General features: G+C 48.2%; 1 protein-coding gene across 4 annotated transcripts in view; it reads right to left on the bottom strand.

Annotated features, from left to right (window-relative positions):
• MCF2 (MCF.2 cell line derived transforming sequence) overlaps positions 1 to 24,034 on the bottom strand; it is a 62,767-nt gene that overhangs the window by 5,493 nt on the left and 33,240 nt on the right. For 3 of the 4 annotated variants that reach the window (XM_065689517.1, XM_065689520.1, XM_065689521.1), the window contains 20 exons: positions 23,641 to 23,760; positions 22,100 to 22,291; positions 20,393 to 20,584; positions 20,082 to 20,253; positions 17,080 to 17,168; positions 16,455 to 16,543; positions 16,153 to 16,219; positions 14,214 to 14,329; positions 14,031 to 14,100; positions 13,577 to 13,669; positions 12,831 to 12,923; positions 11,500 to 11,625; positions 10,532 to 10,753; positions 8,114 to 8,206; positions 7,115 to 7,193; positions 6,565 to 6,628; positions 2,452 to 2,558; positions 2,259 to 2,371; positions 1,878 to 1,990; positions 326 to 426 (listed from right to left, as the gene is read on the bottom strand). In XM_065689517.1, the coding sequence (XP_065545589.1) occupies positions 326 to 426; positions 1,878 to 1,990; positions 2,259 to 2,371; positions 2,452 to 2,558; positions 6,565 to 6,628; positions 7,115 to 7,193; positions 8,114 to 8,206; positions 10,532 to 10,753; positions 11,500 to 11,625; positions 12,831 to 12,923; positions 13,577 to 13,669; positions 14,031 to 14,100; positions 14,214 to 14,329; positions 16,153 to 16,219; positions 16,455 to 16,543; positions 17,080 to 17,168; positions 20,082 to 20,253; positions 20,393 to 20,584; positions 22,100 to 22,291; positions 23,641 to 23,760 (2,311 nt within the window). Of the gene's footprint in view, positions 1 to 325; positions 427 to 1,877; positions 1,991 to 2,258; positions 2,372 to 2,451; positions 2,559 to 6,564; positions 6,629 to 7,114; positions 7,194 to 8,113; positions 8,207 to 10,531; positions 10,754 to 11,499; positions 11,626 to 12,830; positions 12,924 to 13,576; positions 13,670 to 14,030; positions 14,101 to 14,213; positions 14,330 to 16,152; positions 16,220 to 16,454; positions 16,544 to 17,079; positions 17,169 to 20,081; positions 20,254 to 20,392; positions 20,585 to 22,099; positions 22,292 to 23,640; positions 23,761 to 24,034 lie in introns of those variants that run through there. The other variant, XM_065689519.1, reaches the window with a different exon arrangement.

Genomic DNA, 24,034 nt, shown 5'->3' with positions numbered 1-24,034 from the left:
AGGCAAAGCAGTCCCGGGAATCCCTGCTCAGACTCCATCTCTTCTCCCCGATCTTCTACCCAGCGCTCTTGCAAAGAAATCTATGTATTTAAATGCTTGGTTTTAATTTACTAGTGCCTAAAGTCACGTAAGTGTCTTAAGGTGTTAACAAACAGCAAAATAAAAGCTTAACTGACTACTTGTGCAGGCTTTCGGGAGTAGCTGCTTGCTGGTTTTTCCTGCAGAGGCATACGCAGCCGGATTTAGTACATCAAGTGTAATGCGAATGGCTCAAAAGACCTGACTGGAGTTACAAGACACGTCTGCTAGGCGTGCTATATGATACCTGTGACTTTGGCATTCCGAAATCTGCAGTCACCGACCACCAGCTGCAGGCTGTGCACAGGAATCCAGCCTTCTTTTCTTCTGTTGAGGTTTTTCACCAACCTTTGAATGACAACGGTGTCAGTAAGAGCAGCAAACCAGCCCAGGAGCAATTCGATATGGGCACACTACACAACTCTGGGTGCAACCAACACTGTGTTCAAAGCATTTTAACAGGAGCGGGGTGTGTGTTTAAAGTGTTCTTTTCACCTAATGTAGGAACCTAATTAAAAAGCCTACATAGGCACAGATGTCTTGGGCCCCTCTCTAGTCAATGGAGAGGAACAAGGCTCTCCAGAGCATACATTATTCGCCTGAGACCTCCAGAGGTACCAGTTTTCCCCTGTTGACTACTGATGGAGCCAAGGGCAATAACTTCCCTCGCTCCTCTATTATTGAGCTAGACTGGTGGGATGAATTTAATCAGGATACTGTAAGTAAATTCAAGCCAAGACTGAGGCAGCTGGAAATACTCATGCTCATAAATGACATCCCTCTGTCTCATGCAGTGAAATCTGTGCTAACAGAAAAGTTTGGTATGAGAAATCTTTGCTTGGCACTGGCCAAAAACACCATAACAGGTGGTGAGCATCCAGCAAAACTGAGATGCCTTACATCTGGCTTGTGCTAACAACAAACTGGCTCTGCAGGATGCAGCTGGACCAGATGATCACAGTAGGTCCCTTCCAACTAAAATAGTCTGTTACTATTCCATTCATTCCATTCTAATTGCCCTTGAAGTGCAAGGGCTGAAGATGTCAGCCAAGAATCCTCCACAGGGCTCCATGTCTGTGCATTTATGGGCTAGCGACTGCACCAATCTGATCCAGGCTCCCACTAGTACCACATTCCCACATCCCAAACACGGCCTCAGCGTGCCGTGCGCTCTCCTACCAAAAGCCTGGGCTGGCTGATGAGAGCTAGTCAGGAATGGTCCTGGAAGGGAAAGAGAGCCAGAAACCAGCCAAATTGCCACAAAAGTCAGGAGAGGGCACACTGCCCACAGAGACAGGTTGGTTCAACAGGCTGGGTATGGTGACTGCCCAGGCAATGCTCGCAGCACTGTTATCTTGTGAGCCACAGCTTTAAATACAGCAGAGGGATGGTGGTCCACAGCCATTAACAGGTTAACACTCATACAGCTGGTTGAGGGAGGAAAATATCCTGCAATTACTCAATATTGCTATTGAGGAATAAGCCCAGAGGAATAAAGCCAGCAGCTAAGCTGGGTGGGCAAAGAGCTCAACCTTGAAGCATCATGAAGCAGGGCAGTGAAGACACTGGTAAAACAGAGATCACCCAGACACCATGGCAAAAGAGGTCCTCACGTGTTTTCCCAGCCAAGCCGGTGCATACAGGCCCTAGTCTTGGCAAGGGAATGAACTCTCCAGCTTTCTGGAATAGTCTAAAACTGAATCAGAAGCTGCAATGAGCACATCACCAGGCAAGCAAGGCTGCACAGCACTGCCTGCATCTCTCTTAGAGATAAGGCAAAGTCATCTTAAAATACCTACCACTGTCCCTCACCATCTTCATGCAAGAGCTGAATCTCATCCCCGTTTTTCACCAGCAGGTCCTCTGATCCTCTCCTCTTGCAGTCTGCAAGGGCTTTGTACCTTCCTGGAGACTGTGGTAAGAAGACAAAATGATGTTATTTAGCTGCATTTCCTATCACACAGCTGTTATTCCTGACTGCCTCAGGGAACGCGACGGAGCCCTATCAGCCACCTTAATTAAAATTACTTCAAGAAGCTGCGGCTTAGACATCTCATTCCCCACACTGAGATATAAGAAGAGTCCTGGATGAGACACATCCATTATGCAGCGAAGCAAAACAAAGCAAGATAATGAAAGCACCGCCCCAGCACTGGGACTATTGCATCTCTTGTACTAACCAGCTGGTTCCCATCCTCCTCTTCGGTGTCCGAGCAGTTGGAGAGGTACTGGTTACCCGACCACTCCTCCAGCCCCTCGCAGATCTCCAGGGACTGGGACATTCCTGGCCAGCCTGCAAGACAGCGTGCAGCTCAGGCTGCGGTACCCCAGCACCCACAAAGCATGCCCCAAAGGAAGGGGAAGGGTCCATACTTCTGTTGGGCTTGTTCTGAGGGGACGGGAGCCCACTGTCAAGCATCACCGGGCTGGTGCGCTCTGAGTCGTTCTCTTCTGAGCTTATGGAGGCTCTCTGCTGCTTTCTGAGGGGTTCAAAGAGAAAAGGAAAGGAAAGAAAAAGAAATCAAACAGCTTTATTTTATGAATGAACGTAAAATCCATCAGGTTTTATAGAACAGGGTCAGAAATAGTAACAGTACATCACTGAATCCCAGCCTGGGTTGGGTTGGAAGGGACCTCAAAGCTCCTCCAGCTCCAACCCCTGCCACAGGCAGGGACCCCTTCCACTGGAGCAGCTTGCTCCAAGCCCCTGTGTCCAACCTGGCCTTGAGCACTGCCAGGGATGGGGCAGCCACAGCTTCTCTGGGCACCCTGTGCCAGCGCCTCAGCACCCTCACAGGGATGAGCTTCTGCCTCAGAGCTCAGCTCAGTCTCCCCTCGGGCAGGTTCAAGCCATTCCCCTTGGCCTGTCCCTACAGGCCCTTGTCCCAAGCCCCTCTCCAGGTTCCCTGCAGCCCCTTTAGGCACTGGAGCTGCTCTAAAGTCAGGCTCCATGGACTTCAGGCCCTGCAGCTGACACCACTGTTCCTGCAGCCATGCTCCTCCAGCTCAGGACAGGGACAGCTTTCAAAAGGCTGAGAGAACATCACTGAGTGTCCTGGCTTGGGTCTAAGGGCTCTGTCTCAAAGAAAAGCAGAGGAACCCATCCCAAAAAGGTACAGGAGTGCAGAGCACCACTTTATTTCACATGCAGGATCAGCGCAGGGGGTGTTTCACTTGTGCTTCATCCTGCAGAGCAGCACGGAGCCCTGCTGAGAGCTGAGAGCATCACCCAGCACATGCACAGCCGCGACAGCAGCAGCGCTGCTGCAATCACAGCGGGGTTACTCCACACAAGAGGCTTGGGGCATTTCTGCACAGGGGGAAGGTGCCCAAGGGAGAAACTTCAGGCCTGGGCACTCTGATGCCCAACGCTGCAGCCTTCCCCATCCCGCCTCGGGGACCAGCTCCCCGGGGCAACGGGAGGCAGCACGGCCCCAGCAGCACAGGCCAAAGGCAAACACAGTTGGGGGCACTTCTCAGCTCTAAACAGCTCTCTCCAGGAGAAGACAACGCGGCTTTCGAGCAACTTCTGCTGCCTTCCCCTTCCTGTTGCCAGGAGATGGGCACCGTGCATGGAACCCTCATGGAACCCCAATGTCACAGTGATGCTGGGGAACTTGAGGGGCCGCTGGTGCCACCGCCCTTCAGTCTGCTGAGCAGCAGGACCCGGCCTGGCTGCTTGGGGGACACTTGGAGCCAAGGGGTGGAACCAAGTGGTTTGAGAGGCATCTTCAGGGGAGGCATCCTCAGCATCGACCATGCCTCGAAGAGGTGACACGGGAGCACCTTGGGCTGCTGCCACCGCACCTCCCGCAAAAGAAAACTCCCTTCAGGGTTTGCCTGACGAACCCTGGGCCCTGACCATGCAATTTTGTGTTTCAGAGACCTCTGCACCAGACTCCTTCCTGGTCGCCCTATGGAAGCTCGTCTCCTGCTTACACTTCCACTCCATCTGGTGGGGCGACAATGGGAGCTGCGTGGTTATCGCGGATAACCTGTTTGAAACCGAAGTGCTGAGCAAGAGGGGAGCACGCAGGGCCCTTCAGGCTGAGACCCTGAATGAATTCCTGGACCGGCTCCACCTGTATGGGTTCTGCCGGATGGAGGAGGATATGGTGGTATCCGTGCCCATCAGGGAGCTGCGGGCAGTAGCAGCAGCGTCAGGGCCTGCTCTGGGACAGGTACGTTGGTTCCTCCGCACACAAAAGAGCCCTCCATTATCTTGTGGCAGCTGCTCCATGCTGACAAGATACACGGCAGCACCACCATTATTCCCAACAGGCCCATTCCACACTCAGGTGCTCTAAAACGAGACCTGCTTGGGTTTCTCCATTGGATTTCAGGCTTTTGAAGACCCTACACTTCTCTGCTCCCAGCACCTGGAAACACAAGGGTGGTTCTGACTGACCAAAGCCCTACCCTAACATTGCATTCAGCCAGAACAGCTGAGGTTTAAAATGCCCCAGAAAGTCCCTCTGAGCACCCGCGTTTGCCTTTTCCGATGCAGATGCCGAGTTACCGGATCTCTGTCTCTCTCCTCCTTGCACCGATGGCAACTGACTCCTCTCCTTTGCGTTTTGCAGCTGCTCTTCTACTACCACCCCTACTTCCAGAGGGGTTACCCCAACCTGGACGAGATCCAGAGGAGGGCGGAAAGCGCCATGGAGCGCCTGAGAGCGGCCACCGCAGCCCCCCCGGGCACCGGCGTCCAGGGCACCGGGCAGAGAAGACGCCAGCGTGGCGCTGAGCCTGGTGCCGGAGCTGCAGAGGAGCAGCACAACACCCAGCCCTCTGCAGCCCCCCGCTCCACACGCACCAGGCGCGGGGCTGCTGCACCCACCCCGACCGACACCACTGGCCCCTCTGCCCCTAAACGTCGGCGTAGGTAGATAGGAACATCCGTAGGGTAGAGATAGGGATAGGTTAGTGTAGGAGTAAGTGTTGTTGGGGTTTCAATAGGTTATAGGTATAGGTATAGGAGTAAGGAACTGTTGTTGGGGTTTCAGTAGGTTATAGGTTAGTGTAGGATTGTTGGGGTTTCAATAGGTTATAGGTTAGTGTAGGGGTAAGCAGCTGTGTTGTTTGTTGTTCTCTAGAATAAACTTTCCTTAGACTCATAGAATTATAGGGTAGATGTAGTTGTAGTTGTAGTTTAGTTGTAGGATAGTTAGGGTTGGAAAGGATTTCAAGAGCTTCCAGCTCCAAGCTCCCTGCCATGGGCAATGACACTTCACACCAGACCGTGCCTGCCAAGGCTCTGTCCCACCGGGACTTGAACACTGCCAGGGATGCAGCATTTACCACTTCCCTGGGCACCCTGTGCCAGCGCCTCAGCACCCTCACAGGGAAGAATCTACCTCATTCCTCAACTGAACTTCTCCTGTTCCGGTGCAAACCCATCACTCCTTGTCCTGTCGCTGCAGTCCCTGATGAAGGATCCCTCTCTGGCACCCTCGGAGGCCCCTTCACACACTGGAAGCTGCTCTGAATAAACAGTTCTGATGGAAATGGCATCATTTCTCGTCCATAAAAGCTGCCGTGTGCTGTCTCTGCAGTCTCACAGGCACTGTCTCCACACCCGGGCCAGGGGTTGCCTTCAGGGACACGAAGGGTTTGGCTCCAGCCACAAAAGCCAAAGGTCCCAGTTCAATGTCAGAGGCTCTGCCCGTGCTGCTCTGCAAGGCAGGGGAGCACAGGAGCAGCCTGGCTGCTCGGCTTCTCCTCTGCACCTTAAAGACCACCTCAAAGCTCCTCCAGCTCCAACCCCTGCCACGGGCAGGGACCCCTTCCACTGGAGCAGCTTGCTCCAACCCCTGTGTCCAACCTGGCCTTGAGCACTGCCAGGGATGGGGCAGCCACAGCTTCTCTGGGCACCCTGTGCCAGCGCCTCAGCACCCTCACAGGGAACAGCTTCTGCCTAAGAGCTCAGCTCAGTCTCCCCTCGGGCAGGTTCAAGCCATTCCCCTTGGCCTGTCCCTACAGGCCCTTGGCCAAAGCCCCTCTCCAGGTTCCCTGCAGCCCCTTTAGGCACTGGAGCTGCTCTCAGGTCTCCCCTTCAGGAGCCTTCTCTTGTCCAGGCTGCCCCAGCCCAGCTCTCTCAGCCTGGCTCCAGAGCAGAGCTGCTCCAGCCCTCGCAGCATCTCCGTGGCCTCCTCTGCACTTGCTCCAACAGCTCCATGTCCTTATTTTGGGGGCCCCAGTGCTGAATCCCTTTAATTCCTCCAGTTAAACCACACTGGGAACCACCTCCAGGTGTCTCCACCTTTCAAGATGTATTTGGCTTCTTGGTGATGGATGCTTCTAGCTTTACAAGCCCAAAGGGCAGTTTACAATGCAGCATGGAACCATGGGCACCTCATCTGCCTCCTCTGGACTCGCTCCAGCAGCTCCACGTCCCTCTTGTGCTGCTGCCCCAGAGCTGGATCAGGGCTGCAGGGGGGGTCTGGTTTACGTTTTTTTGGGAGGAGAAATACCCATGGCACTCACCCATCGCTCAGCTGGGAGGACAGCGGGAGCTGGTCTGTGCACAAACCCGGCTGCTGCTTCTCCACTGCAGGGAGGACAAACACGAGCTGAACAGCCATTTCTTTCATTAGCAACCATCACTCTAGAAGCAGTGTTTTAAAGGTCAGAGCTTTTATACAACCCCAGTGATTTCTCTTTAGAGACAAACAGACCCAGGGTCTCCGGCAAAGCACAGACTTAGTTATGATTAAGATGGCATGTTAGTACAAATTCAATAGCAAGCAAGCTACTGAAGATTATAATATGCTTAAAACTAGGCATCTGCTATGGATTTGTTGAATTAAGCCTATGATAACAAATGTGAAATTGCACTTCTGTAATTCATTTTCACATAAGCACCTGGCCTCAACTGCTCCAAGTTATGTTATTTCCCTCCGTAAGACCTCACTCCAGTATCTTGCTGCTAGGCTGCTTCTGAAAATCAATTCTCTGGTGAGAATGAGTGGATTTGAAGATCAGCAATGTGAAAATAGGGAAGGTTCTGCCACAGAGAAATTGGTCAAAAAGGTACCTTTTATAAGCTCCTGCTGCTTGAACAAGATTTTTCTGATTTCATTCAACCATGCCATCTTCAGGTCTACTGTTTGGGCCTGGAAGAAGAGGAAATGAAGAGGCATCCATTATAATGTATGAATAGAACCTTACTTTTCTATGCTGTAATTATCTGAAATCTCCTTTTATCCAAAGCCACCACTAAATTTTAACCATTCCTGACCTTTGAGAACTGATGATTCTCATTACAAAGGCAAAACACAGTGGAAATTGTGGAGCCGTCAGTACAACACAAGGAGTGCAGCAATAGCACACGTGTGCATTCATTGTATCTCTGACAAAATACCTGAAGGGCCAAATCTGCCTTTTGAATATACTTGGCTACATACAACTGCTTTATGAATGTAAGTTGGCTGCAGTGTTGTAACATAGAGGGGAAAAAATCTATCAATCAAAGCTATGGGTTTTCCTATGAACAACCCCCTAGACAAAGATTTCATCATCACAGATGTCTGTTCAAAATGCTACAGGAAAGAAAAGAAATCCAAGCAAACAGGAAGGAATCAGGTCAATTGAGTTACTATTTTGTAGATAAGTCAGAAGACTATTGGAAATTGCACCATAGAAGCTAAGACTTTGCTCTGGGAGCAGTTCTGACATCTAATTGTAGAGGAGCACAGAGAATATATAAAGTCATGGAATGCTTTGGCTTGGAAGAGACCTTAAAGCTCCTCCAGCTCCAGGCCCTGCCACGGGCAGGGACCCCTTCCACTGGAGCAGCTTGCTCCAAGCCCCTGTGTCCAACCTGGCCTTGAGCACTGCCAGGGATGGGGCAGCCACAGCTTCTCTGGGCACCCTGTGCCCATGTCCCAACACCCTCACAGGGAAGAGCTTCCCTGTGAATGAGGAAGAAGAAATGCAAGTTAAATGGCTGATAATCCCATAAAGATCAACGGGAGACATTTCTTTAACATCGTTGAGAGCATGCACAAATATCCCGATATCCGAAGCTACCAACCTGCACGACATAGACCTCTTCTCTCCCACTGTACCAGATTTCAAATTTCCGATGATCTCCTTTCACATTCTCAGTTATTCCAACTGCATTCATCTGCAAAGCCAAAAGAACCCCAAAATCAAAACCTCTCCCTTTTCCCTATGAATTCAGGCTCTTTACAGCACAAACAAACCTGTTTTCAGCCAGTTTAACACATTCCATCAATTTCCATTTCAGTAGCAACTGAAAGTCATTAGCTGACTTACCCACCCTGACTTCCCACCAGCTTGCTGTACTTGCACATGCTTTCTGAAACCAGTCATTGGACCTTAGAGGACTTTCCATTCCGCAATCAGTCGAGCGAACTGAAAAGTCATCTCGTACCACTTCCAGCATGTCATTTCTCAGATGGGGTATACGAAGCTTTATCAATGCATGGCCCGTTATTGTCCTACACACCTCTTTTTTCTACCGCGTTATTATTTTCTCCCTTTAATTTCTTGTTTCATTCTTTCAGCAATCTTTAAACCCCATTTGTGACACTCAGGTCCTTCAGGAGTTTCAGGTCAACTTCTTTCGGTCCCTAGCCTAAGTCTAGAGATCTGCAGTGTAGTGCCATGAATGCCTTAGGAAGCTGCATCAGGCTTCATGCTGATGACAGTGTTATAAAGGATGTAGAAAGGGCAGCCTAGAGAGCACCTCATCCAGACACTGCAAGCACTGTGCATCTTGTTTAGCACAGCAGTTTATACAGAGGCTCCAACACTACTACCCAGGCATCAAGGTATTAGAAGTTTCACCCCCTCTGCTATGAGCAGGTGAAAAGAAGTGTCAGGAATAGACATATTTAAGGTCTATCCATTCATGTTAAGGGAACTTGAAATTCAATTTCCTCCCTCGGACCAGGATTTACTGTCCTCAGTAATCTGTGGTTCACTGCAGTGTAGACCATACTGGGTCAGTGTAAAGCTCATCTGCATCCTCTGCCATGGTAGTATATGGCACTGATTTCCTTGCCATCACAATGAGCTATGAACCTGCATCCTGTAAGCTACTGAATCCCAGCTGAAGAGACATTGACCACTGGATGTTTTACACAGTGTGTAAAATACTGTCCTAAGGGGTTCTGCTGTTTGTGTTACACGGCTTCTACCCAACAGCTTGCTTTAATTCTGAATCCCGAGAAAACATTCCTGCAATGAAAAACAATTCCCTGATACGACCATGAATCAAATAAATGTCACATTCCAGAGAAATTACTCTGCCCTCAGGACAGCAGTTCTGAAAATGGCTTTGTGCGGATGCGATCCTGCAGCATCCACGGATTCTCCAACCCCAACCTCTCCGTGTGGCATCACAAACAACTGGAAAATGAGCCCTCTTGAGGCAAAGCAAAACCCTGGCCCCATTGCCTGGACTTCCAAGGCAGGGTTTTCTCCTCCAAGCAGGCTTTCCCCAGTCTGTCTCTTCAGTTCTTCCAAAAGCACGCCTGGTAAGACAAGTACTCCAGGGAAAACAAGCTCTCCAGAAGGAAAATGGTGCGGTTTGGGGAAAACATTGAAGTACCTTAACATACGGCCTGGGATTTGCTTTTAATACACAATTGGTAACATGCACAGACGCATCTACTCTCACTTTGCTTCCTGACTACTCGCGGCATCTCCTTCCCAGATGCTGCTAGATCAGGGACCTGCAGCATCTGAGGGCTCAGCCTCCAAGTGCCCTTTTTCCCCCCATTTTAAGATACATCCATATTGGGGTTTTATTTATCAAGATGTTAGAAGTGCTCGTCACACACAGTATGCCAGAAGGTCAATTCTGGAAGAGCAGTTTGGGATTTGCATTGATAATAATTAAGCATTTACAGCTAACAGGGGTTTATGCCCCTCATATTTTGCTCTTCATCTGATAATTGTTCTTTTAGCTGCAGTTAGAGCCTGTCAAAGGAGAAAGGCAATGAGGGAGGAAGAAGAGTTATCTGCATCCTCCTGGCTGGGAAACAGGACTCCGGAGCAGCCAGGCAGACCCCAGCCCAAGAGACCATCCTGGGGACCGGGAGCATGAGGAGCTTCCCAGATGGAAGATGCAAAGGGCTTCCCTGGTTTCATGCCCTTGCATCCAAGCCTGGAAAGCAGATAAGAGCAGGGGGAATGGCACCTTCTCATCCCTGGGACTTGCCCACAGCTCCATGTCCCTGGCAGATGCCATCACATTTGTGCCTCCAAAGTCCACAGGCTCCCCCAGCTGCTGCTTCAGCTATGGGTGTCCTCACAGCTTATTACAGCCAAGAGCTTTTCATGGACACAGCACTTTCGTATGGGGCATTACAGCCCTTCATAGCAGAAAACAAGCCACTGTGGTAGAGGAAAAGCACTCTGGGGCTGCAGGGTTCCTGGTTTACAACAGACATGGCAATGGCCCCAGATAAAAAGTCCTTACTTTCAAAAAGTGCTTAAAGCTGTAAGACGAGGTTTTGTCATATCCATCTCCGTGCTCCTCTCGCTTCTTGCAGAAGACCAAGGCTTTCTCGTACAGGAAGAGATGCCTTTGCATTGGCTTGAACCTGGCAAGATCCTTCATTTTTGTGGGGCCTTTCCGGTGTCCTGTCCAAACACTGAAGGATCCTTGCATCAACACCTTCCCCAATTCGCTCAGGTCACCCTGGGGAGAGCATGAGGAATAAAGCAAGTAAGAAAAAGGCATCAATTGAAACATAAAGACAGGCCAAATAATGGCAGGTGATGGGGCCAGCTCTGTTCCAAGGCACGTCGCTCTAAGAATAGGTCTTCCTGGAAAGATCAGATGACGTTTTGGGAGTGAAGGCATGGTGCCAGCAGTGAAGCAGAGGGTTTGGACACAGGGCTGTGGCTAGTCTGTGTAAAGGGGTGCAAGTCAGTAAGTAGAAAACTAGGAAGATAGGAAAGCTCTTCATATCCTATGGAAGTCCAGGCCAAGGGCTACATCAGTGGGAGAGGGCAGATGAGATTGGAGCCTGAACTGAGGTCTCAGAGGATGGACTTCTCACGGAGGCCAGCAGCTTAGAAAGCCAAGCACTCACCCTTCCCTGAAGCCCTAGGGAAGACAACCACTTCGATAGGCAAGGGTCAAAATCAGCCTCAAGGAGCATTTTGTTAAATGCTGAATGAAGACACCCCAGGTCAGAACTAAGATGCATGCTGGAAAATACTCTCAAGAGCCACCAGGTGGCAAGTGTGGGCACTATGCGGCTTGGAAAGGTCCTTTGGATGTGCCTGTTTTCCCAGATCAGATGGAAAACTGTCACCTACAAGAGCTCCCTCATCCCATTCACTTCGTAGCTCTTCTAGTACAGCTTTCAGCTCATACATTCTGGGACACCATCTATTCCCAATGCATCATCCCATCTCTCATCACCCGGGTCTACTCACATCATATCCTGTTATTGAAATCTGATGCATGGAGTCATTGACCGACTTCAGTAAATCCAACATTGCAACCAGAGCTTCTTGAAGTTCCTGAACTCCATCACAGCTCGTGCTGTACTTTAGCAGCTCCTGAAAATAGGAATGGAAGAGCACAGGTTTGCACTTGAACAAAGCAGACTTTGCCATCTCGCCCAAGGTTTCCAGTGCCCAAGGGCAACCTACGCTGCCTGGGTTTCTTTTGTCACGTCATTGGAAACAAGACTCACGCTAAACTACAATGAGTATGAGGTGTGGGACACATCACCGAAGCGTGGCCCATTTTTGCTGGGTTTCCTTAAGGATCGTGTCAGGTTATAAAGCAGCATCACGTTCATCTGAGTTCTTTGCGCTGTGTTTTCCTGCTTGGTAAGAAAGGGGAATTGAGGCTCAGGTTTTCCATTAGCTGCCAATATGCCTTCAAATGAGGTTACATTTATAAAACCCAGAGCCTTAAAGTCAATAAATGGAAAGCAGATTAGGGAATTACACCATTGATATAAAACTACTTTCATTTCCCATCTCCTGTGCCCACTTACAGCTTCCTGTGTGCTCATCTCTCATTCAAGAACTGGGGTTCAGAAGCCACTACCCCAGCGTTATTCCCATTTTACCAAGTGGGAGTAACAGCACTGCCTTGCTTCAGACAGGGAACATGAGAATGAACGCATTAAACACTATAGGCACTGTAACAACCCGAGGAGAAGAGATGCATCAATCTCATGTATTTCATTCATCACACTCTTATGATCATCTCTGGTTCAGTTTGCTTAGAATTGTTTCTATCATTTTGCATCTCTGAAGAGATTCAGTCTTTCTCCCCTTAAAAAATGGCTTGTTCAAAGCACTTGTCCCTTTTTCAGCTCTGTGAGTTTTCGTCTTCATTGAAAAACACTCCTAAGATAAGCAACACTTATAGTGACAGGACAAGGGGTAACGGGTTAAAACTGAAACAGGGGAAGTTTAGATTGGATCTAAGGAGGAAATTCTTTCCTGTGAGGGTGGTGAGGCACTGGAATGGGTTGCCCAGGGAGGTTGTGAGTGCTCCATCCCTGGCAGTGTTCAAGGCCAGGTTGGATGAAGCCTTGTGTGGGATGGTTTAGTGTGAGGTGTCCCTGCCCATGGCAGGGGGGTTGGAACTGGATGATCTTGAGGTCCTTTCCAACCCTAACTACTCTATGATTCTATGAACACGTAATCTAGAGCTCGGTGCTGATCTACAGGTAACCTTCCACCGGAAAATGAAGCGGCAAACAAATCTATCTCTTGATGCCCTTTAACAGCAGAAGAGGAAATACCTTCAGAAGTAATTGGTATTTTGTCAGGCGCTGCACTGGTTTGAGCAAATAGGAATCCAGCCCGAGTTTGTGCTCTAGTTTTCTTTGGCATTCCTGGAACAAAGAATTCTGAGTAAGTTCTGAACCAATTCAGTAGTTATTCCTACCAGTTCTTCCTAGGGAGCCTACAAGGATACTGGAGAGGGACTCTTCATCAGGGACTGCAGTGATAGGACAAGGAGTGATGGGTTTGAACCGAAACAGGGGAAGTCCAGGTTGCAGAAGGCAGAAGCTCTTCCCTGTGAGGGTGGTGAGGCCCTGGCACAGGGTGCCCAGGGAAATTGTGAATGCCCCATCCCTGGCAGTGTTCAAGGCCAGGTTGGAAAAAGCCTTGGGCAACCTGGTCTAGTGCGAGGTGTCCCTGACCATGGCAGGGTGTTGGAACTGGATGATCTTGAGGTCCTTTCCAGCCTAAACCATTCTATGATCCTATGATTCCAATGGCATGACTAATGTGGTTTAATGACTTCAAAGATTCCATGTAAAAATACCATATGCTGCCTGGAAGTAAAGGAATTTTATTAAAACATATAAAATAATATAAAGAATGGACTTCCCTTAAAATCCTTGTATACAATGAACCCCAACTGCTATCTTTGTGAGGCTTCCACGCAAGAGTAAACAGAACACACGGGATGCTGAGGAGGGTGTCTGGGACAAGTGAGTGCCCCAGGATAATGCTGGCTCAATGGGAACAAATAGCTCACCTGGAAGAAGATGCTCTCTGAGCACTGCCTCCACAGGGACTCTGACCGGGGCTTGTTCTGGCAATACTTCTCATACATCTGGAAATCTTCTCGCTGTAAGGGAAGCCGAAAGGCAAGTCACTCACATGCACAAAGCCTGCTGGGCAGCCAAACCACACAAGCACCCATGCTGTACGCTTGCTTTTCTCTCTGTTGCCAGCTTCAACATCTAAAAGTCACAGAGTTTGGGTTAAAACACCCCACTGCTGAGAGTCACAGCAGACCACAGTGTAGTCACGACTGCTGCTCGCCCCATCTGCTGCTGGCCATGCACCCACACTCCCGGTCTCGCTGTTGGTGTTGTGGATCAGAGGCATCCCGCTCAACTGGTATAACTGAGATGTCTCAGAGTACGACAAACCAGGAGAAACATTGGCCTTCCAGCCTGCTTTATATGTGAAAATGAGTCACCCACCCTGTCTAGGAAACAAAATCCCACTCTCTCGGGTGCTCCCAGGCAGCTTTCCAAGCTGTGCAGGAAAATTCTGCAAGAGATGGGAGAAGAGGCAAAATGCAGCGGTGAGCAAGGTACGCTCTGGGTACCGATTCATCATAGGAAATCAGTCTGATACAGATGGGAATAAAGCCAGCATCATACTTGTTGTGGAAGTCATATATCTCAGGCATGTTTCCGAAGAGGACATCCTTCCTATTCCTCAGCACAGGAGGCATGAGGATGAGCATGGCAGGGTTATCCATCTCAGCTCTGTAGCCCTGCAGGATGCAAAAGGGGCTCATCACTCAGTTGGTAAGGCTTTGGCTTGGCATCTCCTCGAAGGCAGACGAAAAGGGGACATGAACAGACTTTCAGTACAATCCGCTCTGTTTCAACATATAATAACCTTTTTATTTCCTTATTTTTGTATCCAAACCCCTTTCTTTCAGTCCCTGGGAATAATGGTTGTGGTTCAGCCAGGAATGGCTTAGGATGACTCCCACAGGGCTGGCCAGCACTGCAGAGATGCTCTTTATTCACCAAAGGCAAGTCTCAGCCGCTCGCTCCTTGCTATGGCCTGGCTGTGGTAGAGCTCCCAGAGGAACACTTGTCTGGGTTGAACACATCTGCTGCTATGACCATGGACACAGGAGTGATAACATGTTTGGTGTATGCAGTTACACACAACCTCACAAGACCCAGCGCATGAGATGGCTTGTCACAAGGCAGAGACAGCTTGAGATCAAATATCAAAGTCAACAGGCTTCCTGCTCTTGTATAAGACCTGCTGGGCGTTCGGGTCTTGCACTCCTCAATGCCTCAGGATCTCTGTTCTCTGTGGCTCCCTAACCCTCTTGATATCACAGCCTCCCAAACCAGGGAGGAGGTGGAAGTGACACCACTGCACTCTGAGCTGCTGGGTGGAAGCAGGAAATAATGCAAAGTTCCCCTTGGTAACGTCACATCCTCACATCAATACAGAAACATCACCAAAATGGGTAAACATCCTAACTGCAGGGTAAGGGAGAAGGCATTGCCAGAGCTCAGGACCGTCACTGCAAAGAAGCCATCAGGTGGCCATCAGCCACAGCTCACGTTGGCCACACTAGTCACTGAGCATCGCACAGAGAACTAAGGCCACACTAAGAACTGAGGCTCTTTTAACATGAGCAGCAAGAATGTTCACAAGAATTTATTCAGTATGTACAGCACATCTCTGGCTTTCCAAATTAATCTCTCACACTCACTGTGGTTGGAATCAGTATTCCTTACACTAAGCAGGCATTTTGTAGTTGATTAAGGATGTGGGAGAAGATAACTCTCTGGAAAATTAGTCATTTATATTTACCCACTGCAAGCAGGCTGCCCCCTTTAAAGGAAACTCTATTTTCAGAAAGCTTTAGTCTATCCGTCCTTATTTCTCTATCTAGACTCGATATGCACAGCAATAAATCTGCGCGCTTGCCAACTGCTTTATCACACAGAGTGTGGCTCGACACAACAAACATCAGCGCAGAGCAATTACATGTAACTACCTGGAGCCCGACAGATTTATACCCTGCTTGCTCCTGGGTTAAACATGAAGGGGGAGAGCTATTTAACAGCCAGCTTGGTTTGGCCATCAGCAAGAGCTCTATTGGAATACATTATAAGTGTCTAAAACAGCAGGATGAGAAATTATAAGCTGGTTTCTAAAGAAACGTGCGTTCTATGTTCACAAGCTCAGGACAGGATTCTCCCAAGAAGAAAACACAAGCTTCTTTGCCTCCAAAAGGTAAAGGAAATGAAGGAACAGCTAAAAAAATCACAGCTTTTTGTACGTGTCCCCAGGCACTGATCAATTACCAGTGCTTCTGTGTACAAACAGAAGGTTTCTCCCTCATTCTGGATGAAAAGCTCATCCTGACACCAACTGTTCCTGCAGATGCCTCCAACAAAGAAAACCTAAGGAGGAAACATGAACATTTATGACTAGCTTGGGATCTGACAGTCTGGTGGAAACCTGCCCCACCACATCTCTGCTTGGTTTGAGAAGGTGGCAGGCTCTGTTCTGCGCAAGCCACCAGGGAACTGTAATGAGCAACCTGAAGAAGTGACTCACCGTCAAAACAGTGAAGAGCTCCTCCACGTACACCCTCTCCGTTTCTATAAGCTCATTTATAACATGGCTAAAATACAGAAAGAAATTGAATTATATCATCTTTATGTGTGTAAAAACCCCATGGCGCAGTTCAACCGGCCCAAACCACAGTGTGACCTCATGAACAACCAACACAGGGATGATAAAACAGGTAACAGCACAAGAGATGACCCCTACATCCAGTTGAAGGAGCCCACGGATGGGGCAAGGACTGGCCAGAAGTAAACGTCATGTTAAGTGGTGTAAACGGGGTTAAAACTTACCCTTTTAGTATATCCAAGTTGTCATCACTGTCTGAAATGAAATACTGCAAGGAATTCCGTTTTTCCTGGTAGTCGTGCATGACTTCAATCTGGAAGAGAAATGGGATGCACTGGGAAGAGCTGCAGGGAGGTCATGCAGAGCCAGGATGAGCCCAGCCCCTGATGCTGGCAAGGGAAGGATGGAATATGCTTCCTTTTAAGAAATCCTTTGTGACACACAGCTTTTATAGGGCATAGCACATAATTGATGGCCAAATATTCCCAGAAAATGCTCTACTACATAAAATCTGGGAACATGGGTAACATAATTCAGTAGTTCATAGGAGAGACATCAGCAGATGGGCAGTTTTCCTGTCCAGTGACAGACACCTCTGCTATACAAAGAGCAAATCCAGGAAATAGCACACAGGAAATCAGTCTCTGTGCCTTGGAAAAACAATCCCAGATAGATCTCAGGTAATCCAACTAAACCATACGGATACGAAAGGGTTTAGGGTTTGTTTGAGTTTCTAAAGGAAATAAAAGAGAGCATCCTCGAACCCAAAGCCTAAATACCACCAATTTTTAGAAGGGTTTCAGTTCTTCAGTGCATAAACCACATTCAGATTTCATGAACAGTTTTTACCTTGCGAGAACTTGGGGTTTTTCTTGATGTTTTCTTCCCAGGGAGAGAGAGATCAAATGAAAACTTCAAACTGGAATTAAAATCCACACCTTGAGCAGAAGAAAACAAAGGTGTCATGTGCGTCTATAGCAGATGGTTCATACGGCAACTAGTAAGTCACAAAGAAAAGTGGGATGTGTTTTAAGAAGGATAGTTAGTTAGCTAGTAAGAGAATCATAGAATAAGAGAGTCACAGAACGGTTTGGGTTGGAAAGGACCTTAAGAACATCCAGTTCCAACCCCCTGCCATGGGCAGGGACACCTCACACTAAACCATGTTGCCCAAGGCTCTGCCCAGTCTGGCCTTGAACACTGCCAGGGATGGAGCATCTACTGGGATAAATGGAGCCTACTGGGATACTGGTTTAAAGCCTTTTTATGAATGCAGGGCAAGAAGCTCAGCTGTATAAACTGTTTCACCACCTTAGAAGAGTTTATTACTGTTGTTAATAAATAACTACGATTTGTAGTACTTATACAGCATCTTTCAAATACTTCTTAATCCTGAGTAGTCAATGTCGCAACTCTTCACTCAAAGGGTCTTTTTCCCCCCAACAAAACCCAGCAATAATGGATTTCTCCAGCTTCAGTGACAGCTCCACGTGCCAGCGGCTGCACCAAATTCTGAGATGGACCAAAACTGAGCATATTCTGATGTGCAACATTCACCTTCTTTACGTATAGAAAAAAGGCTAGAAAGGGAAAAACAAAGAATTAACTGGACTAATGAACTATCTTTCCATTAGGGTGAAAAGGGCATCACAGCACACGCAAATGCAACAGCAGCTGTGTCTACACTGAAGGTCTGGAGAATGCTGACGGTGAAGAGCCATCTTCTGTGAAACAGAGTATGTAGGGAGAAAAATGGATGCAGAGGAATGCAAGCCCTCATGGAAAACAGGGCCCCCATCTTCACATGGGGCTGCTGTAAGATAAAGCTATGGTGCATTATCATACCACAAGGCCTTAGACCTCCACGTGTAAACACAGCACATGAGGAAGGAGAGAGATGTGGGTGCTGGAGAGCAGATTGGAAGCATGCATTGTGGTGTGACCCATCAAAGACAGAAAGACCTAAAAGCAGCAAGGACCTGCCAGTGGTCCCACTGGGAGGAAGGGAACAATATAGGAAGTGAGACAGGAGATGGTCATCAGCTGTAGCTCGGTGTTCTGCTCCATCACTAGGGCTCTGTCGCAGCCTCCTGTATCACTTCTGCACATCTCACTACGTTTTATGGCTCAGGATAGGATAGCTTTACTCTTCTATTCCCCCCCCAAAAAAGCAGTTTCAAAATTAAACCCACATTTATCAGACAGGCTTCAAATGCAGGGTAGAGATGAAAGAGGAAGCATCTCTCCTCAGACAGAAAAAGGGGGGGGGAGAAACAAAGGAAAGAAAGAAAAAGAGGACAAAAGTACCATGCTTGGAGGTGGTTTGGTTTCAATCCATGCCATAAAACCCATCCATCTCAAAGCACTCCCATCAGAGCCCAGCATGTGTCTTTGACACTGCACATCACGCCAGCAGGCCCGCAGCAGTTTGATGTTTTGTATCAAACAGAGGTCCTATTAAATGCTCTCTCTGCATGATCTATCCAAAGAGAAGCCTTTTGTCTTTCCCTGCTTGCTGGCTATGCTCATTTCAACACACTTGATCATCTCTTTCAGGAAGAGGATTAACAGAGGATACCAGTGCTTTACAGGCAACTGAGTGCCTTTGCAAGAAGAACATGCATCCCATAAAGGCATGAAATGAGCCCAGCCAATTGATGATGGTCTCACAACATCCCATGGAGGTGGCCACCCATTTACCCCTGCTCTTTAAGTCAGTATTTCCTCCCTAGTGCTCTCCTGTTTCTAGAAAGCTGGGTAAGCTGTTAGGCAATGGGCAATACTCCTGTTTAAAGACCCAGAGCACTTTCTCTCATTAAGGAAAGGGGTTCAGAAGGCGGCGTGGTCTAGTGAAGGTGGCATCAGCCTGGGAAGAGGAAATCTGGGATTAATTTGCTGCACTGGCCTGCATCTCAACTAGTTTATCCCCCTCACTGCCTTCACCTTCATCCCCATCCCTCCACTAGCTTGGCTATTCACATTATGGACTGCAACCACATTTACTGTTGCACAATACCTGCTACAGTTCACCAGCACCAATATTCACTAATTCATCATAAAAATTCTGTGTTGAAACACAAATGTTTCATTGCTTTCTGCAGTCAGATCACTGAATTTAATATTCCCACAAAACATAGCATGTCCCTGGTTTAAAATGCATGGATGTAACTTCAGAATACTGCCAAGGATTGAAGCTCTAATGTTATCATTTAAAGCTAACACTGCCACATCCCATTACCAAAATCAGGGCAGAACATTCAGTGACCTCAGCTCAACCAGAATCTGTAGTTTTATGGGCATTAATTATTCTGTAATTGGGATTTAAGGAAGACATCCTTGAGGAATCAAAGGGAATTAAGCATCAGGCTCAGTTCTGCTCATGAGATTAGAGCTCCTCATCTCTCCAAGCTCCTTTACAAACATCAGCCTAAGTTCATGTCAGCTCCAGCTCAAGACAGTCACAGAGAATAAGTGTGCTAATACACTTATAACCCTTGCCTTTTCTCCCCATAGTACTAATACACCAACGTTCAGCCCAGTAGGATGCTAGTAAAGCAGAACTGGAAGCACGCACCGTTTACAACTCTCTTGTTTCACTGAGTAGGAAGTGAAAATAAACACCAAGCAACCAGCCCTATTATTCACACACGTATGGGAACACAAAATGTGCTTCCACACGAGGCAGGACACAAAACTGGGAAGACAATAAATCATCTCCTATACATTCAGCATTACACAACAACTCTGGATCAGCCAGCACGGCCGAGCTGGTTTCTCAAAACCACCCTCAGCTTTACTCTTCCAAAAGCAAAAATAGCATCTGAAAACACCACGAATGTAAAATATTTTACCATGTTTAGGGGAGAAGAGAGGCGATTTTGATCTGGGTGGATTTTCCGGCCTTGGGGCTACCAATTGGACGGGCCGTACGTGTTTATCCAGCAGCTTCTTGAAGCAAGACTGACGGTTCTCAAACATGCTTCGGACATTTTCAAGCTTGACCTGCACTGACTGTATCTGGCACTGCAGAGAGTGAGAGAGACTCCTGTGATCAAATAACTACCACTATTCTGCACTTTGACCCCAAAGAGAGGACTATAAAGCTGACAATCCCACTCACTTGCTTTATACTGTGTCCCAAGGAACTGGAGGGGTTGCTTACCTTTAGTTCTGATGTTAAGACTGACTCAAAATCGCAGTGTAGGGCTTGGGGATCATAGTTTAAGTAGGCTGAAGAGCTTTCAAGAAACCTTTCTATGTCCTGGAGAGCTTTCTGAGCGCCTTCTTTAGACTGGCACTTATCCATCTGCTGGTTGGCAAGCAGGTAGGCACCTTCATCACAGCACTGCAGAGCCTGGTGACAGCACAGGGCAAGCACAGGGAAGTGGGACAGTCAGCGGTACCCCTGCTAAACCAGCGTTCCCATGAGGAATATCATTTACCAGATCTGTATGTTCAACACAGAGCTAAGTAGTACTCCTAAAGACCTCTGCATTGGGTTTTGATTAACAGAAAGGCCACATTTTGTCTGCAGGGTCCTCAACATAGCCAAGATGTGCTCCCACTGGGTAAAATCAGAGCTATAACTGACAGAGCAGCACCGCTCGGTGCACAGTTGAACCAATGATAAGCAGGTCGTTATTCATCCAACTCAGAAAGCTGAAGGGACACTACAGAGTTTACAAGGAGACAGGCAGGGGTTCTGTGGTGAATGCCTGGCTCAGTGCAGACCCGAACTCTGAGAAATTATCAAAGAAATTGCATTCATGTCTTAAATAAAGAAGAAGAGGATTTCAAATCATACTTTAATCTTCCAACATTTAATGCACGTTGGCAATAGGTTCAGCTGGCACTCACACAATGTAATGTACACAGGCATGAGAAGATCATAGAATGGCTTGGGTTGGAAGGGACATTAAAGCTCATCCAGCTCCAACCCCTGCCATGGGCAGGGACCCCTTCCACTGGAGCAGCTTGCTCCAAGCCCCTGTGTCCAACCTGGTCTTGAGCACTGCCAGGGATGGGGCAGCCAAGAGGACCTGTGAATGGGAAGGGAGACCATGGAGAGCAGGACCATGGCATGCTCCAGCAGAGCCCCTGGGCTACGCACTAGCACCAACCAGGACTGCCAGGAGCCCAGGAGAGGACACTGCCTTGCAGCCAAGAGGCTGCTGAGGAATGAATGGCCTTGTCCCCACACATTAGTGCAATACTGAGGTAAACACACAGGGGTAAAACAAGTCTCAAGTCCCTCAAACCAGTGAGATGGAACAGGGCCAAACCTCACTGCTTCTCTTAATAGCCTCAAGCATATTACAGCCCTGTGCCTTCTGGCCTAATTAGCGTGAATTTCCCTAAATGAGTATTTGATGCCGATCAAGATATCAAGGAGCGTTGAAGCCCCACGACTCCACTTCCATGCTAGCGCACAGCAGCTGTGCCTATCTACCAATCTGTCACCTCATTCTGCAGTCAGCTATGCTCATTCTTAACAAATCTCTATGAAAAACGGGCTGGCATTTATCCAAAAGCATCCCTTCTATTGCATTCAGTGTAAAAACCTCAAAAGTCAATTAATAGATGGATGCAGAATGAAATCATGACTAACAGCAGCAGCTGAACTTTGGTGTTCTGAAGAGCTGCCCACCTCTTTCTGCTGACTGTTCACAGCAGCAGCAGGTAGCTGTTTGCTAATTTAACCAGCTAAGTGAGGGGTGAGGCACTCCTCCAATCCCTGCGGTTCATTTTCCTACTATGAACTGCTGAATCAAAGCTGCAGCTTTCAGATGCTCCCAGCTAAGAAGTGGAGATGCTAACCCCATGGAGAAGCTCATATCTGCTTCTCAGGCCCAGTGTCTCTGAACTCTACCTGCTGAAGGCGGGTGTGGAGATCCAGGGTCTTCTGCAGTCGCATCTGCTTCCTTTTGATCTCATCAGACAAGACATCAGAATGGTGCCGCAGCTCATTGCATTGCTGGCAGATTAAGTTGAGGGCGTAGTGATGGTTTGCTGCTAGCTGGTGTCCGTGTAGTATCACCACCTGAGCCTTCCCTATCAGATCCTTCAGTGAAAGGAAGAGAATGGATTGCACACTTATTGAATATCCAAATATCTACATATAACCACACAGAATCAGAGCATCACAGAATCACAGACCAGTTTGGGTTGGAAGGGACCTTAAAACTCATTCAGCTCCAACCCCCTGCCATGGGCAGGGACCCCTTCCACTGGAGCAGCTTGCTCCAAGCCCCTGTGTCCAACCTGGCCTTGAGCACTGCCAGGGATGGGGCAGCCACAGCTTCTCTGGGCACCCTGTGCCAGCGCCTCAGCACCCTCACAGGGAAGAGCTTCTGCCTAAGAGCTCAGCTCAGTCTCCACTCTGTCAGGTTAAAGCCATTCCCCTTCCCCAGATTTCAGGAACCCATAGAGATGACTGCCATTAGTAGGCAGAATAGGTGGCTTACACAGGATAAAATGCCACCCATTAGCTAGGAAAAAATCCCCTTTTACTATCCAAAAAGAGGATGAAGAAGAAAACAGCACTTCACCAAACTAGCAATGCTGGAAACGTATTGCTGCCACCCCAGGAACTGCACTCTATAAAAACCTGTGACTCCTGTCCAGTTTAAACACACTGTGCTCATAAACATAAAGGCAATTTGGGCAGTTAAGGTTTATGGTGAAAACAACCCAGGTCCTTTGCAGCAAAGCTTGGTGCTGCTCAGTGCAATGGTTGTGTCTTCTCCAGGGTTGGCTTTCTGCTGGGACTGCTGCCCTGTTGCACCCTGCCTGGCCTTTTGTTCCCCCCTCTGTCCACACACATTTCATCCTAATGGCCAGAAAGCCTTAGCTCCAGATCCTTCAGGATCTCTCCACTCAGCCTGACCCACTTGCCAAGCACATCCCTTTAGAGAAGTCACATCCTCCACCGGGCTCCTGTGAATCATCTTTCTTCACTCTTCTTTCCCCTGCATCTCTTAGTCTTTCTTCATCCATATGTTGTGTTTAAATCACAGACACATCAAGATAGCAACTTTTTTTGCTTCTCCATGTGCCTGGTAACCAGTCTCTGCCTATTAGCACTGCTAAAGCACTTTGCATATAAATAATTCTTCTTCCAGCTCATTAAATCCCACGCCTCCCCTATGTTCAGACATTTATCTGCTCTAGATCTTCCTGGTGGCTCAGCGATTTATTTTAACTGTGATAATTAAATAGCCTGTTTCTGGCTTGCAGAGTGATCACAGCATTTCTGCACACAGCAAAGACACAAAATCAATCCTTTTCGTGCCGCCACTTCCCAACAGATTACACTAGAAGCAGGTAATGTCAGAAAACACCTCCTACCACAAACACAGAACGTGCCCCTTGTGTTTCATTAGTGCCTCCTTCTATGAAAGATTCTCTCACCTGAGCCATACCATCGAAATGAGCCAAGTCTTTGAGCCTTTGTTTTACTTGGAGGGCACTGTCACCAGTGTCAGGCAGCTCTGCTTGCTGCCCCATTAGAAATTCAATGGCATTCTTGACCTAGACACAAAGAAGAAGACTGCTGCGAAAAGGATACAAAGCACAGGCAGAAAATCATTCTCAGACTGAAGTTAATCACACTTTAGCCAAGACTGCTAAATCCAAGCACAAAACTACAGTCCAAGAACTAATTACTGCACTCAAAGATGCTTCCATCAGCAAAATCTCTGTGACTGCAGGGCAGGGATATCTAAATTAGCTCTGAATGAGGAAGCACAGTGGTCTCCCCAAGCTCACCAGCCCTGCCAGAGCCAAGGAACTGCAGCAGGAATAA

Source organism: Lathamus discolor, chromosome 9, assembly GCF_037157495.1.
Source record: "Lathamus discolor isolate bLatDis1 chromosome 9, bLatDis1.hap1, whole genome shotgun sequence".
In the NCBI taxonomy this organism is placed as follows: Eukaryota; Metazoa; Chordata; class Aves; order Psittaciformes; family Psittacidae; genus Lathamus; species Lathamus discolor.
Note: the sequence above shows the minus strand (reverse complement) of the source record. Positions and strands in the feature narration are given on the sequence as shown.